This window comes from Phalangium opilio, unplaced genomic scaffold (genome assembly GCF_054372755.1).
Source record: "Phalangium opilio isolate 3A_F unplaced genomic scaffold, DU_Popi_V2 ptg000024l_1, whole genome shotgun sequence".
Classification (NCBI taxonomy): Eukaryota; Metazoa; Arthropoda; class Arachnida; order Opiliones; family Phalangiidae; genus Phalangium; species Phalangium opilio.
The window spans coordinates 6,416,636-6,429,826 of NW_028324155.1; the positions used below are offsets into that span (position 1 = coordinate 6,416,636).

The 13,191-nt window shown below is 34.9% G+C and overlaps 2 protein-coding genes across 4 annotated transcripts in view; one reads left to right on the forward strand and one right to left on the reverse strand.

Moving 5' to 3' along the window:
- Window positions 1-466: 466 nt before the first annotated feature.
- The window catches only part of LOC149692476 (uncharacterized), a 54,928-nt gene continuing 42,203 nt past the window's right edge, over window positions 467-13,191 (forward strand). The window contains exons 1-7 of one of the 3 annotated variants that reach the window (XM_089868250.1): window positions 467-1,106; window positions 1,165-1,219; window positions 1,285-1,354; window positions 1,444-1,588; window positions 1,663-1,735; window positions 2,187-2,227; window positions 2,299-2,744. In XM_089868250.1, the coding sequence (XP_089724376.1) occupies window positions 747-1,106; window positions 1,165-1,219; window positions 1,285-1,354; window positions 1,444-1,588; window positions 1,663-1,735; window positions 2,187-2,227; window positions 2,299-2,349 (795 nt within the window). In that variant the 5' untranslated portion in view covers window positions 467-746 and the 3' untranslated portion in view covers window positions 2,350-2,744. Of the gene's footprint in view, window positions 1,107-1,164; window positions 1,220-1,284; window positions 1,355-1,440; window positions 1,589-1,662; window positions 1,762-2,186; window positions 2,228-2,298; window positions 2,745-13,191 lie in introns of those variants that run through there. The other 2 variants (XM_089868249.1, XM_089868251.1) reach the window with 2 other exon arrangements.
- Ptpmeg2 (Protein tyrosine phosphatase Meg2) lies at window positions 3,647-13,049 on the reverse strand. The gene is made up of 11 exons (XM_089868241.1): window positions 12,696-13,049; window positions 12,402-12,545; window positions 12,149-12,238; window positions 11,927-12,051; window positions 11,754-11,859; window positions 11,519-11,629; window positions 9,762-10,139; window positions 9,319-9,703; window positions 8,520-8,749; window positions 8,217-8,424; window positions 3,647-7,362 (listed from the first exon to the last, which is right to left on the reverse strand). The coding sequence occupies exons 1-11, from the start codon at window positions 12,744-12,746 to the stop codon at window positions 7,136-7,138; spliced, it is 2,055 nt and encodes a 684-aa protein (XP_089724367.1). The 5' UTR covers window positions 12,747-13,049; the 3' UTR covers window positions 3,647-7,135.

Consider the following 13,191-nt stretch of genomic DNA (forward strand, 5'->3'; position numbering starts at 1 on the left):
AGTTTACAACACAGACTTATGCCAACGCATACATATCTCATCTTACAAACTTATAACATGAACTTATGCCCAGAAGCGTTTGAAAGAGAAATAATTCTGTAAAACACCCAAATCGAGTTCTTTCTCTGCGTAAACCCCGAACTTTTTATTGTATAGAAAGTTCGGATTCTTAGAAAAGTCATGGCATGAAAAATTTTAAAGAGAGAATGAAATTTCTCGTTTTAAGTATGGAAATATGATAAATTTGTGTGTTCATAAAAGCATATATTACTATTTGTTCATTAATATTTTCACAGTGCACCCGCATTGTACTGTTAGAGATAGATCACCAATTAATGAAAGATATCACCTTTACACAATTTATCCAAACTTTATTATTATTATTCTTATTATTACCCATAAATGAAAATCCGCTTGCCTTCTTAGTCTTACTACTATGGCCCACTCGATCACGCGCAGCGTCCGCGAGCGTGGATCGAGTGGGCTAATGTTACTACCTTACCTTAGATTGTTTGGCAATGACAAACGGCGGTTCAAGAACTTGCTAGTAATGGCATGGTATTATTGTTCGTTGGTGATGTAGCTATTAATGCAAATACAAAATTACGGCAAACGCATTTAATAAATATCAAATGCGTGGTCAATAGTAGCTGACTGAGAATTTCGCCATATTTAACAAAATATTTGCCGATGACGTTTATTTAACAGCTATAAGTTGCCCATACTTTTTGATCAATCTGTAAAAAATGGGCACCACAAATGGTGTATCGAGAGGTCAACTTCGTCCATATTTTAGCGGTCGAATGCCGCCTTTTTTACTAGTTGGCTTGCTATTAATTATGGCAATTTTGGGCTGGAGTTACTGGAGTTTAAACACTCAATACAGCGACCTTCAAAATGAATTGCAAAAGCTGGAAGAGCGTTTAAGAATCTACGCTGAAAAACGAGAATCCTTTGAAAAACAGAATAGCGCTTTACAAACTCAACTACAACAATCGCAAAATGAGGAGGGAAAATATAAAATTGCTTTAGATAAAAAGCAACAAGAAGTTAATCAATTATCGGAACAACTAAAAAATCGGGAAGATGATATTAAGATTAATGCTGTAAGAACATAGTAACACTCAACCATAAGTCAATGATTTAACTGGTCAAATTTTACAGGAAAAATGTGAAGCTGTAATTTTGGAAAAGAAATCTGATATTGATAAATTATATGGTATGTAAAAACTTGGAATTTAAATCTATTTTTTTGAAAAGAATAAAAAAAAATTGCATTTTTAGACAAAATTAAAGTTTTAAATGCGGAAAAAGACCAACTCAATTTAAAAGTTAAAGAGCTGGAAATTTCCAAGTAAGCCATACCAAGTTCCTTTCTTTATGGCCATAACTGTAAAAGTTTTAATAAATTAGAGTCAAAATTTTTATACTTTTCCATAGTAGAAAACCTCCGCTGATTGACAAGATGATGAGACTGAAAAAAGAGGAACCCATTAAAGGAGAAGATACAACAATATCACAAAGCAATCATATATTTAACAGGGAAAATAAAAATTCCGGTGGTGTCATTTTTGCATCTAAAAACGACGTAATATTCAAAGAGTTCAAACATATTAGGCCTAATTTATCCTGGATAATTAAAAATACTGATTCTCTTTAAAGGTTTCCGCAGATCCTGATGTTGGACCTCCTCCTGAAAATCGGGAAGCCAGAGCCCTTAAGACAACGACTAAAAGTAATTAGTAGTAATATTAATATTAACAGAAGTGAGATGAGACTAGAAGTGAAGGGCTCTAGCATTGATAGTAGATCCTGGCATTAGTGAACAAATTTGAGGATTTTATGCCGCTTCCATCGCGCCTACGCTAGAGAGAAAAAAAATTGGTCGAGTTCCAAAAACATTTCTTACCCCCTTCCCCTCAACCTAAAGCGGCGGAACACGGACGCGGGTGCTTGAATCTAGTTCGGCCGTCTACCGCCACGAGCGTCTCATGTTTTGGAGGGAAAATTCAGAAACCACTACCAGAGGGCCAACCGTTCGTGTGTTATCAAGAATATTCACTTTCGCAGAGTGAAGAATTTGGTTACCTCAGTACTTCTGGTCTCATCTAACTTCTGGTCTCATCTAACTTCTGATATTAATAATAATAAACTCAAATTAAATATAATCAATTATCCTGTATCAGTGCCAGTTCTTAAAGTCAACACAGAGAGTGTAAATAAAATGGTAAACAATTAACATCTATTACCATTAATTTAATGTCTTTTCATTAACACTTAAGACTTTTTTATAAATAGAATCCTTCCATAAAATCTGGCGAACTGGGTCAACAAATTAATACTACTTAAATTTAATTATTCATTTCATTCCAATCCAATTTAGTTTAAATGCTCAATATCTAAATTTGTTTAAAACAAAACTGTGCAGTATTAATAGTTCCAATTCTCTCAATTTCATTTGTAATTAATTAAGTGTCTCGTAGTAACTCCTGTATTTTCCGGTGCCAAATTTAAATTTGGGTAATTTGTTCGTTTGTGATGGTCAAGTTATAGCTGTATAATTTTTTTGCAATATTTAAGTAACTTATTTCCAAAATTTTAAATGTTAGTAAAATACTATAGGGTGGGATTATATTTGTACATTTTTCAGTTAATTTTTTGGGTAGTTTAGGTTTGTTTGTTTATTTTATTTATTTACTCCTTAAATTATTTTTAAACTTTACGAAATAAAGTTCCAAGTTTTAAATTTGTTGTAATTTTTAATACTTACTACATTGAAGTAGCCACGCCAGTTTTTTAGGCTTTAAAATTGAAGTAATGGGTATAATGTATGCTTTTTAAGGCTTAAAACTGAACAATTTCATATAATCCGGTCGTTTTAGGCTTAATATTTAACAACTGCAATCCCGGTTTTTAGGCTTAAAATTTAACAACTGCGTATAATCTGGGTTTTTAGGCTTAAAATTTAACAACTGCTATAATCCCGGTTTTTAGGCCTAAAATTTAACAACTGCGTATGATCCGTTTTTAGGCCTAAAATTTAACAACTGCTATAATACCGGTTAATTTAGGCTTAAAATTTAACAACTGCTATAATCCCGGTTTTTAGGCTTAATTAAAATTTAACAACTGCGTATAATCCCGGTTTTTAGGCTTAAAATTTAACAACTGCGTATAGTCTGGGTTTTTAGGCTTAAAATTTAACAACTGCGTATAATCCCGGTTTTTAGGCTTAAAATTTAACAACTGGGTTTTTAGGCTTAAAATTTAACAACTGCGTATAGTCTGGGTTTTTAGGCTTAAAATTTAACAACTGCGTATAATCCCGGTTTTTAGGCTTAAAATTTAACAACTGGGTTTTTAGGCTTAAAATTTAACAACTGCGTATAGTCTGGGTTTTTAGGCTTAACAATTTAACTATTGAACATAAAGCAGGTTTTTAAGCTTAAAAAATTTAACAACTGCATATAATTCAGGTTTTTAGGCTTAAAACTTAACAACTGCGTATAATCTGGGTTTTTAGGCTTAAAAATTTAAGATTGTACAATTGAATATGGAGATTTTAAGGCTTATAGGCTTAGGAATAGGCCTAACCAAATGGCCTAACTGACTGTAGGCAATCCTAGGCAAAAAAACGAGCCTAGGGTTTTTCATTTTTGACAAATTTATTTACAAATTACAGTTACACAAATGTTATGCATTTTCTCGTACCAACTTGGTTTATTTCTTTTTTTTATTTGGTTATTTTTTTTTTTAACATTTAAGAACTTTTTACCCAAAAATGCCCTTTTTTTCACAGCATACTAAAAAACAATGAACGTTAAATACACTTAACGTTGTTGTTATTATTAGTTTGTTTACTTTTTTCCCCCCTCAATTTTGGTTGTTTGTGTTTTGTTTTGGTTTGTTTTTTTGGAAACGATACAAAAATATAAAAATACACCTTTTTTATGTTAATTAGCTCAGAGACGTAAAAGTAGCAATCAATTTTTCTCATATTTTTAAATATATATACGCACTAACCCAAAAGGAACATTTTAAAAATAAATTATATTAGTTAAATTCTTACCCCCATAATAATTATTATAACTAACACTATAAGTAAATTATACACCATATTCCCATAAGTAAATAGAAAAAAAAAGAATTTGGATCTATTACTTAACGAGAGAGATTTTGATACAAACATTGAAATAAATGGCAATTAAATTAAACAAAAACAGAAATAATAATTGTAGGGGAAAACATAAAGTGTGCCACATTTTACGTGACTAGCAAAACAATTAATTGATATTCTTTGGCTGGCAAAAGGTTAATTGAAACTTTAAAACTAACGAGGGGGGGGGGAAACTTCCTTAATTGTGTCAAAAACGGATTTATGTACTAAGAACGTTGAACGTAGCAAATAGGGACTTGGCAATTCGGGCTTAACTCCTCCCCCAGCGCCATTATGGTATGTTTTTTTAACAGAATGAAAGCTATATAAGCCCCTCCTCCTGGTATGTTTTTTAGCACTAGTGGAAGGTAGCCTGACGTTGCTTGACGTAGTACTGCCAGGTCCCTATTCACTACCCATCCTCGCATACTTTATTGAGAAACTTCGTCTGCTTATATTTTGACTCCACCCACAAATTCTGTATATAGCGACTTCTAGAGATCGAAAATGTCATTCTTATCTCTATTTTCGTGGTTAAATTTTTTTTTCGAAAATGCTATATACAGAATCTGTGGGTGGAGTCAAAATATAAGCAGACGAAGTTTCTCAATAAAGTATGCGAGGATGGGTAGTGAATTTGCTACGTTCAACGTTCTTCTTACATAAATCCGTTTTTGATTGTGTTAATATATTTTAAATTAAATCCGGAAAAGTACATATCTTAAATTAAAGATAACTTTCCTGATGACTACATTTAATTGTCATGGTCATATTTGGGAAGAAAATACTGTAAAATGTTTAAAAATGTTTCAGAGTTTTTTAATATTTAATTTTTTTGTTACCCTTTTATATTAATTTGTCAAACATTCTTGTTGTGATTAATTTTACTAGCATCTAATTTAAAATTTGCTCTTTTACATCAAATGGGGGGTTGTTTTAATGTTTATGTTATGTTATGTCTTCTTTGATTTGTAAAGGAATCAAAAAACGTTTCTTTTCTTTTACCCTACTGTTTTTGTTTAGAAGTATGCGATTATAATTAAACGACGATGAGTTAAGTTAACGTTTCCAATTTTATGGAAGTCAAACCTTTATGATTATGTTTTTTTTATTTAATATCATTTGACGCAAATAAAACTATAAAAAAGTTACGCGTTTATGTTAAATGTTAAATTTTTTTGTCATGTGTACAAACACTGGTGTACTTTTAGGGATTAGGGGCAGAGAAATTTGCATTGAAACCTATTTTTTTTTGGGGGTTTACGGGAATCATGGAGGGAGTTTTTGCGCGTTTCAGCTAAAAATACATTTAGTATTGGTGAATTTGTGCATTATCAAGGTAGTATATTTATTAGTGTAATTAATTCCAAATATATCCTTTTTTTAGGAAAGAGAGGATGGTTAGTTAGGGTGCGTTGATTATTCATATTAATATTCAAAAAATTTCTTTGGGAATAAAAATTAACGCGGGTTTTGGAATATAATATTTGGTTTCTTGTTTCGCATTAAAGGGAGGGTGAAGTAGAAAATCAAGTGATTTTTTATCGATTCTTCAACTAATTATAAGACCAGTCTGCATAGTCAAACATTCAGGAAATACAGGTTCCGAATGATTTTAAAACTCAAATTAGGTTTAGATTTTAAGGATAATTTTAAAGAAGGTCCTCCGGCCAATCGCGTAACGCCCTGCCTTTTTATTAACAAAATTCTCGTGGCACGTTCCGTGTTGATTGAAATTTATCACCAGATTTGATAAAATTCCCGCGCGACGTGATAATCGAGGCGCGAGACATGGAGCGTGCCACGAGAATTTTGTTAATAAAAAGGCAGGGCGTTACGCGATTGGTCGGAGGACCTTCTTTAAAATTATCCTTAAAATTTGAACCTAATTTGAATTTTAAAATCATTCGGAATCTGTATTTCCTGAATGTTTGACTATGCAGACTGGTCTTATAATTAGTTGAAGAATCGATAAAAAATCACTTGATTTTCTACTTCACCCTCCCTTTAATGATTAATTAATTAATTAGTTAATTAGTTAGTTTCTAAAGAGGAAGGATGTTAATTGTTTCTTAATTGACCACAGATTATACTAAATTCTGCAGTTTGTACTTTCATATCATGATATTATACCAAATTGTTACGCAGAAAAATTCACAATACGCTTGTTTATCAAGTGATTTTCTTTTAGTTAACGCGAGATTACAGCACATTTAAATACAGGGAACGTTTTAATTACCTATTTGTGTAAAAAAATCCCCCCTTCCTTTCCAAAAAATTAAAATATTCCCTGAACATTGGCAAAATTAATAAAGTTCCGTTAAAAGCCTAAATACCCCCGAAGATATAAATGTTACCATTCCATTCGAGCTAGGACTGTCAGTGTTTTTTAGGGCTAATCTTTCTAATCTTTTATGGCAATAATGACGTAAAAAAGCTAATTCCCGATTGCCATTATTTATTAATTTTAAATTAAATAATAATACATATTTAATTTCTTGAATAGTAATTGATTTGTTGGTTAAAAAACAGGTAATGGTTACTACACTACCTAATAGTAATAAATTAAAAATACTTCTTTATTATGATATTAAATAATGAATTAAATCTGCCTTTAAACCTGCTGAATATTTCTCGTTTAAGTAGACAGTTTCGGGAAGGTTTCTTTTTATTTTAAAAAACGCGCCTAACAGATATAATAATTAATAATATTAAAAAATAATAATAATAATCTTTATATTATTTAAGGAGATACAAATTGAGCCTAAGAGACTAGTTTATTTTTAACGGGCTAAACATAAAAATTCTTAACCCATATATTTAATTATTATTTATTTAACAACAAAAATGTTTTTTTTTATCGCGTTTAAAGACAAACAAACAAACAAATATTCAATTCACTGGTTTGCCATTGCCATTTGGGATCGAGACTCAACAAATTTAAAAAAAAAAACAAATGTCACATTACCTTGGTTAAATTCACTCCGATTCAGTATCACTTTCGTTAAATCCGGATAAATCTACATCCTCCAAGAGTCCGCGACTGAGAGCGTACTCCAGTAGAGCCAAATGGCAAAATACATACTGATCCGGCATTTGAATGGAAAAGGCACGTTGACCTCGAATGCGTTCCACAGTACGTTTCACGTTGATTCTACCACAATCTTCCAAACGTCTGATGCAAATATCGAGGGTGATAAACGTTCCTGGAAATTATTTCACAAGAGATTCTTAAAGCTTCAAGTAGGGGTACGCGATGCGCGAAGATTAAACGCCCCCCCCCGGCGGTACGCGATGATTAACCCCCCCCCCCGGCGGTACGCGATGATTAACCCCCCCCCCGGCGGTACGCGATGCGCGAAGGTTAACCCCCCGGGTACGCGATGATTAACCCCCCCCGGGTACGCGATGATTAACCCCCCCGGGTACGCGATGATTAACCCCCCCCCCGGGTACGCGATGATTACCCCCCCCGGGTACGCGATGATTAACCCCCCCCGGGTACGCGATGATTAACCCCCCCCGGGTACGCGATGATTAAACCCCCCCCCGGGTACGCGATGATTAAACCCCCCCCGGGTACGCGATGATTAAACCCCCCCCGGGTACGCGATGATTAAACCCCCCCCCGGGTACGCGATGATTAAACCCCCCCCGGGTACGCGATGATTAAACCCCCCCCGGGTACGCGATGATTAAACCCCCCCCGGGTACGCGATGATTAAACCCCCCCCCCCGGGTACGCGATGATTAACCCCCCCCCGGGTACGCGATGATTAACCCCCCCCCGGGTACGCGATGATTAACCCCCCCCCCCCGGGTACGAGATGCGCGAAGATTAATCCCCCCTCCCCCCGGTACGCGAAGATTAACCCCCCCCCCACCCCACCCCCGCCCGGGTACGCGATGCGCGAAGGTTAAACCCCCGCCAGGTGAAAGGGGGACCACCCACTTTCCAGCTTAGAAAGACTGCAAATTTTAAGAATGACGAAATACTGTGAAACACTGTTTCAAGGTATCCTTATCCTTAGTTTCAGGGCGTTTAGGCTTTACTTCTTACCTGTTCTTCCTATTCCCGCGCTACAATGAACAACAATAGGTGGCCCTAAAGGATGGCCTTGCCATTTTTGTCCGAGACTTTGGACAGCTTTGGCTTGTTTGTCTCGTACTTTGGTTCGGAAATCTAGCATAGCCAGGGCAGAATGAGGAACGCCAAAATCGGGCCAACTGGTGAATTGCATGTGCATTACATCTCGAATTTCACCACTCTAACAAACAAACCCACCCAAACAAACAAATAAATAAATAACAACCTCCCAATGTAGAAGAACAACGCGGTCAGCTACTAAAATAAATACTCAACCACAGAATTTTTGATTTTTAAAACGCTTAGGATATAATCATTCTGTTGTTCAACTCCTTTGTTCGAAACTTGGAAGACTCCGTAGGTTTCTTCCACACCATCATCTTTAGGCCAATATTGACCACACTTATGTCTACTTCTCTCCATCGTTCTGGTTGTCATAACTATAACTAAAGAGTGTTGCTCCCAAATCATTCGCCAAAAATCTTCGTACGTTTTGGGTAATGGACCTATTAGGAAGTGTTAAAAAAAACTGTAAAGAAAAAAGTATCCTAAACAGGGGTGTGCGAGTACTCGTTAAGTTCGAGTACTCGGTTCGAGTATCGAGCCGAGTACTCGACTCGATACTCGATAACAACACATTGAGATACTCGAGACAGATTCGAGTAGCTTTTTAACATTTTAAATACTCGGACAAATACTCGAGTCCAAGGCTTACAACTATAGCAGACGATGAGTTCATGATCATTTATTTTGAAAATCACCTGTTCAATGTTTAATTGATCACTAACAATCTTTTTGAACTAGTTAGATGTTAGATAATTGAAAATCTTTGTTATTTTCAAGAAATTTACAAAATTGCTACTCGACAAGTCAATATTTGAGACTCGATAATTACTCGAAAGAACAAACAAAATTTGACCTATCTAAATACTCGATACTCGAAAGTATTTTTGAGACTCGGCTCGATACTCGATAAGAAATTAGTTTCGATACTCGGACTCGGCTCAAAACCGAAAAAACGGGACTCGCACACCACTGATCCTAAAGCTTCCTAACTAGTTTCAATTACACAAACCTTGTGTGGAAATGAAGGCATTCTTCTGTTTGTACCCATCGACAAAATTGGCATTTATATAATCCGATTCTGGCTCAGATTGTTTTGGGACAACCTTAACTCTAGTATGATCGTAGCAGAGAACATCCGTGTATCGGTTTTTGCTTTGGTTCAGCTTTAATCTTGAGGCGTCAAAAGTTCCATCAGGAGATGTTCCTTTAATTTTGGCATATTCCTCGTATAATCCCTTCCGCCCAGTGTTCTTTAAATGCACTATGAATTCCTCCAAACTCATGCCTCCATCTTCATCAGTATGCAAGGATTCTTCCCAAGGTGATGATGAAGATGTTTTTCCATCATCAGGAAGCTCGAGAGAAGCCGAGTCGGGAGATGTTGGATTTTCTTCCTGGATTTTTAAGAGTTCATTTAATTCAATAAGCAACCCTTTTAAGAAGAAATCTTACATCGTGCAGATTCTTCTTATCCTTGATAACTTCCACCTCTTTTTCGCGATCTTCAAAGTTTTGCTTTTCATGCAATGAAAATTGTAGCTCAGATTCGTCAGTTTCGGTTTCTACACTCAGTAGTTTGGATAATCCATTGGATAACTGGGGAACTAGGGTACCGTCTTTCCCAGCTTCAGCTTCAGAGCCCAAAGTGGATGACGTTGTTGTTAAAGGTAAAGGAGAGAGATCGCAAAGGTCGCCGTAACGATTGGCCGTGGATTTCAAACAATGAATGAGCCACGCTTTATGGTCCACTTCCAAAGCTCCTCCCAATTCTCTCGGTAAAGCCGAAGTTGAGATATGGGAGGCTAACTGAGGTACATTGACCATATAAACCTAAAAATTTATTTGTGTAAGATACTAAAGTGTCATAACCTGCTCAAAAAAAAAATTAACGCGATTGACATTTAAGTTTTTAAATGCAACAAGTCAATTTTAGGGTTAAACAAATTCAAACCCATTCATAACAAAAATAATATCTAAGCCTTTGATTAAAAGGACATCTAAGCCTTTGATTAAAAGGACATCTAAGCCTTTGATTAAAAGGACATCTAAGCCTTTGATTAAAAGGACATCTAAGCCTTTGATTAAAAGGACATCTAAGCCTTTGATTAAAAGGACATCTAAGCCTTTGATTAAAAGGACATCTAAGCCTTTGATTAAAAGGACATCTAAGCCTTTGATTAAAAGGACATCTAAGCCTTTGATTAAAAGGACATCTAAGCCTTTGATTAAAAGGACATCTAAGCCTTTGATTAAAAGGACATCTAAGCCTTTGATTAAAAGGACATCTAAGCCTTTGATTAAAAGGACATCTAAGCCTTTGATTAAAAGGACATCTAAGCCTTTGATTAAAAGGACATCTAAGCCTTTGATTAAAAGGACATCTAAGCCTTTGATTAAAAGGACATCTAAGCCTTTGATTAAAAGGACATCTAAGCCTTTGATTAAAAGGACATCTAAGCCTTTGATTAAAAGGACATCTAAGCCTTTGATTAAGGACCTAGAGGGAGACTGGTCGTCTGCTAGAAACAAAGGCTTAAGTTATTTAAATATTTTGTTATCAAAAGGTAACTTTTTACCATATATAATTATTTTAACTAATAAAATGAATTATTACGCAAGATTTTCATGAAAGAGGCTAAGAAGGGGAAGGCAGTAAAAAGAGACACGATCATGATCATGAAGAAAAGCAGGAAATTATATTTCTATTTCTAATTTTTGGAAAATTTAATTTAAAAGAGTAATAATGCAAATAAAATCATATCACGATAATTTAAATTTGCTACTAAATCTACAAAGTAAAACTGGCTCTACATATGGATGGAAAAAAGTCTCCAAGAGTGAAAAAAAAGGCTTTTAAAAGAGGGAGATGATATCAAAAAAGTGATGACAGAAAAATTCACTACCTTCTCCTCGGCAGTCCTCTTTAAAGTAAGCATGAGAAAAATTAAAGCTCAGAAAATTGTGAAGGGGAAAGGTGGGGGGCAAATGAACTTAAGGGAAAAAATGGGTCTCTAGCTTTTGACAATTAATTCTATAAGCAAATATTTGCAAAACGAAGTATTTAAAAGGCCATGGGAGGGTAAAAGCTTGGTTTAAAACCATTTTTTTTTTTTTTTTTGAGGTTTTAAGATTGTTTTTGTTTTTATTAAGATGGTGGCTGTAGTTGTCGCGGTTGATGTGTTTATGAAATAAAAGAAGTGAAAACTTACGCGATCTCTTAATTTTTCTCTAACAAAAAGTCTCAGAATTTTGAATGGGGCTTTGAACCATAGTGGTGCCGATACAATAAGAACTTTCTTAAGCCTAGCTGGATACCCTCCCTGGAAAAATTAAAAAGAAAACACAAAAATATATTTTAAAAAACAAAAAACGCATTTCATTAATATAATTTCAGCCTAAATTAACTTCCTCCTGAAATAAACTTGGAAAACATTTTTTACTTACTTTTAAAAGACTTAGAATTTTTTGACTTAATTCATAGTCAAAATTAGCGTACTTTGATCTTGTCATATTGTAAATAAATACAATTCCGCATCTTTGAGTTTCCAAACTTAAAAAATAAATATATTTCAGAGGAATTTCCCTTACATCTAGCTAAGCCTAATTGTCATTAATACCTTTCTAGAGCTACATCTAATTGATAAACCACGCCTTGTAAGGTGGACTGATGAGTGGTTTCTAATGGAAAATGCTTATAAGCTGTAAAAACTGCAATAGCAGCTCCAGAATTATCCCTAGTTGGCTAAATTTAAAAAATAGGTGAAACTTTATAAGTTTCAACTTTACTAATTTTTGTTTAATTTAAATTATTTAATATTAATTAAAAATACAACACTGACTAGGATTGTAAACTTTCCAGTGTCCAATTCAGATTTTAGAGGATCAACAGTGGGATCAAACCTAACTAAGCATTCTCTTCGTCTTGTTATCTAATAAGGGTGTTATAAAGTTAAACATTTAACCTTGTTGCGAATTGTGATTTAGAAAAGGCTTAATATGTGTGAATAGTGTTGGGATAATGAAGGGGAAAAAAGCTACGTGAGTGAGGAAGAATTTACTGTCATATTTTGTGTAAAATGGGAAGAGGCTAACCTCGTGAGATTCATATAAGTTGAGTGCTCTGCGAATGTCAAACTTTCTAGCCATCATGAACTTCACAGCAGTATTCCATGCTAATGGGCCAGCACTATGACATCTTCGAAGTTCATTAACGATGGATATGTACTCCTTGACAGACTAGCCAAGTGATTATAATATTAAAGCGAATTTCATAGGGTATAATCAATAAATATAATACACCACCCATTGACAACCCACCCATAGGGGCATTAAGCAATAAACTGAATACATAAACTACTAGCCTCCGTTCTAAATAACGATTCTTACCTGTTCTTCTTCAGGAGTCAGAGACGCAGCCATAGTCTGGTCATGATCCATGGAAGAAATTCAATCTCATGACATGTTATTTCACGAATCACAATTTCATAAATCCTAGGAAGCCGAAAATTCTTATGACATTACGCTAAGCCTTGGCTTTCGATCAAAGGTGAAATTATTCTTTCGCGAACAACTAATTTGATCAAACTAACACCGTAAACATATTTTACATAAACGAATGTTACTTAACTAATCAAATAAATAAAATGTAAGTTTCGGTTTAAAGATTCCGACATAAAAATTTCAAAGAACATCAACATAAAATGTACCGAACCGAACCTTTCACTATCAATGGCGGATGTCGATCTGTTCAATTTCCACGAACTCCCCCCCCCCTCTTTCAGTGTGTCACGTGACGCATCCTCGCCCTTCCCGCGGAATTTGATTGTGACATCCCCATGTGCTTTCCGTCCAGGAAAAGGGGTAGGCATTGTCGGAACCATAG

What these genes read in the sequence shown, in the direction of transcription:
- Ptpmeg2 (XM_089868241.1), bottom strand. Translation starts at nt 12,746, where the DNA reads ATGGATCATGACCAGACTATGGCTGCGTCTCTGACTCCTGAAGAAGAA. An exon ending in TTAGATGTAGCTCTAGAAAG is followed by an intron (nt 11,860 to 11,926) that starts GTATTAATGACA and finishes TTATTTTTTAAG; the next exon opens with TTTGGAAACTCAAAGATGCG. An exon ending in TGCCTTCATTTCCACACAAG is followed by an intron (nt 8,750 to 9,318) that starts GTTTGTGTAATT and finishes ACTTCCTAATAG; the next exon opens with GTCCATTACCCAAAACGTAC.